Below are 3,133 nucleotides of genomic sequence, written 5' to 3'. Positions count from 1 at the left end.
GAACTTCAAATTGCTGATGCTCTGACAAAACCAATGGTAGGACCAAGACTTAAAAATCTGATGTGTGTGATGGGTTATTTATGTTAAGGTCATCTAATGTTTTTAAATAAAATGAGAAGGCGTTAAGGTTTATGTTGAAACATTATGATAAACATCTATTTTTTTGGCCAAATATCCTTTGCTTTATATTACCATATCACCATCGACCGTTACCTAGGCACATATTGGCTGACTGTTTCCCATCACCACTTTCGTGTTATTCCATCTTAAGACGCGTTTTTCCAGATCTAAGTGGAAACCGTACTTCATTATCAAGTCGATGCCCAAAAGGCATTCGTCGGTAATGTCTGCCACCAGAAACATGCTCTCAAACTCCAGATCTCCCATTTCTACCGTGCAAGATACTTTCTCGTACACAGGCGCCGTTCCTCCGGTGGCAGATCGAAGTAGGTACTTGCTAAATTTTTCTTGTTATAGATCCATTGACATACCTCGTCGAAGAATAGATCTAATTGCTCCTGTATTGATGGTAAATGAACATTTGCGTAGATCTATCTTTCCTTCTACCCAAAGGTCATCTCGGTCACGATGCAGCCTTGAGACATGAATAATACTGCTTGGGGCGTTTGTTTTTCCAGCCAACTTAAACCCGCCCCGCAAAGTTGGCTGTCATTAGATTTCTGACGTATTAGCTGCATACGTTCTAAACATGGGGCTTGATCTATCCACAAGTCGGTTTTTTCCGTATTGTCCCCTTGATAGACATTACTTTTCTGGGGCCTCTTACAATATATCTTACAATACCCTTTTTCTACAGTTCCATTTTTATGGTGGTTTGTAGTCTCGTATTGATGAGGCAATCCTTCGATACTCATTTTCTTTGTGGATTTTCCGTTTTTTTGTGTCTTTAACACTAGCTTTGCAAATTCGAGGGTTTAATACTGCTCAAGAATTTTTTTAAGTGTAATTAATTGTGATATTGTGAGATCATATTTCATATCTGGGTCCAGTAGGGCTTGAATAAATGCATCTTTTACCGTTCTGTCCTTGAATTCCGGGGCATCTGTTGGCTGCGCTAGCATGACCAGTTTCTGTCTTGTGCTAGTTTTGGAGCAGTTTCTCCTTGTTTCTGCATACGGTGGTCAAACTGTGTTAAGTAGAGGTTTTCAGTATACTTGTTTCCATAGCGTCGATCTAACGCGTCGGTTGGAATCTCAAAATTGTCACAGTCTTCGGCAGGAATGGATTGTAATACCTCCAAAGCGGAGCCTCTTAGTGCTAACACTAATGCCGTCGCTCGTTCTCTCGCGCTCCACCCGTAGCTTTTATTAGAGCATCACTTAGTCGGTTTGTCAAAAATGTCTTCGCTTCTTTTGAGTCGAGGCTTTTTTGTCGTAGTTCTTTCTGTAGACTAGTTGTATTGAGCTTTTCTAGCGCTGGCATTCTTTACAGCAAGAAGTTTCAAGCTATCAAAAATCTAACTTCTGGCACCAATGTTGTAACCCTTGACCTTGTAACTACCAACACCAATGTTATAACTTCAATTATCTCTATATTTCCAGCACCAATGTTGTAGCTTCCAACGATCGTCAAGTGTTCATTATTCCATTAGTACAACATTTCTGATAGATGAACACAACAGAAACAATAAACTAATCTAAATAACTACATAAATCACATTTACAACTTCGCTTTCCCTGCTGGAAAACTTGACTGTAAACCCGACACCGCAGGGTGTATATATAGGCTAAAGATTACAAATATAGCAAAGATAACAATTATCAATAAATAATATAGCGCAATTCAATCATTCCCACGGTTATAACAATTCATAGAAATACTATTTAATCTAATGACAAACAATTTTTTTAAATATCATGCAAGAAAATTAATAACGTGACTAATAAAATTAACATTAGAGAAGCACCGAAGGTTCGGCCTGATCAAAAATTCGATCAAAATTTGGCACTCGGTTTCGGTCATTGAAATACCTAATAGCCGTTAAAAATATCCTTTTTAGATTCTAAGACAATTTTTGTTGAATATTATTAGCGGGAAATTTATTTTTGCCATCATAAATGTTAAAACATCTTAATTTTAACAAGTGATTGAATATTATTTTGATAAACAATTGATGGATGGACATGAATGTTTTTAACAGCATGTTTTTCACACTAAAATTGTTTTTCAAAGCTGTGGGTTTTTTAGTATTCAGCCTTCGGCTGAATGGTGGATCAACTATTCGGCATTTGGCCAAATTCATTATTCGGTGCTCTTTAATTTACATGTGTTAAATATTTAAACAATTATATTGAAGGTTAACCGCTAACCTTTTCTATCACGTTAGATTTTATTTTCTTACGGGACATAACATTCACAACAGCGTATTCTATTAACGATGCAAAGACAAAAATCAAACAGCATATCATCCAAACGTCGATAGCCTGTTAATAATAATATTAACAAAGCAATTACATAACAATGAAATTATGATGGGATATATATTGTTATAATCGTTACAAGTATTTAATTAAATATGAATTAAACAACAAATTTATTCTTAACTATAACATTAAACAAGAATAATAATAATCTGAGAACGTACAGTTTAGGAATAGACACAAAATAGACAACGATAAATAATCTGAAATATGATCATATTTTTTCAGATCATAATAAATACGAATAAAGAAGTAAAAATAAAATAAAAGTTTCGTTATCGAAATTATTCCAGTTATTAGTTAAAAAACACAAGAATTCACTAGACACGACCGTTCGGTTCGCCATTTTTTTTATATCATTTTTTTTATATCTATATTTATATTATTTTTATATACATATATATATATATATATATATATATATATATATATATATATATTTACAATATTCTATAAATTCTACCGAATGTTTGGCGTTAATATGTTTGTAGTTCGTTTTTTTGATTTTTCTCACTAAAGATATTTTGGTGAACGTTTAGTTTATTCAAATTCAAAATAAACTTATTTTTCGAATTCATGCTGCAAATAAGGCCATATTTCGATTCCGAATGAATCATCGTCAGTGCTCCTTGCTGTATATTTATGGAAACCATATATTTAATAATAAGGCCATATTGCGATTCCGAATGAAT

At 33.8% G+C, this 3,133-nt stretch overlaps 2 protein-coding genes across 2 annotated transcripts in view; both read right to left on the bottom strand.

Annotated features, from left to right (window-relative positions):
• Positions 1–563: 563 nt before the first annotated feature.
• HELRODRAFT_177080 (hypothetical protein) lies at positions 564–1,443 on the bottom strand (the record flags this gene model as incomplete). Its single annotated transcript, XM_009025312.1, has 3 exons — positions 564–878; positions 1,038–1,129; positions 1,317–1,443. The coding sequence occupies 3 exons, from the start codon at positions 1,441–1,443 to the stop codon at positions 564–566; spliced, it is 534 nt and encodes a 177-aa protein (XP_009023560.1).
• An 875-nt stretch (positions 1,444–2,318) lies between these two features.
• The window catches only part of HELRODRAFT_84668 (hypothetical protein), a gene marked incomplete at both ends in the record, with an annotated part of 28,345 nt that continues 27,530 nt past the window's right edge, over positions 2,319–3,133 (bottom strand). The window contains one exon of the mRNA XM_009025287.1: positions 2,319–2,444. Within this exon, the coding sequence (XP_009023535.1) occupies positions 2,319–2,444 (126 nt within the window). The remainder of the gene's footprint in view (positions 2,445–3,133) is intronic.

Source organism: Helobdella robusta (genome assembly GCF_000326865.2).
Source record: "Helobdella robusta unplaced genomic scaffold HELROscaffold_41, whole genome shotgun sequence".
NCBI lineage: Eukaryota > Metazoa > Annelida > Clitellata > Rhynchobdellida > Glossiphoniidae > Helobdella > Helobdella robusta.
Note: the sequence above shows the minus strand (reverse complement) of the source record. Positions and strands in the feature narration are given on the sequence as shown.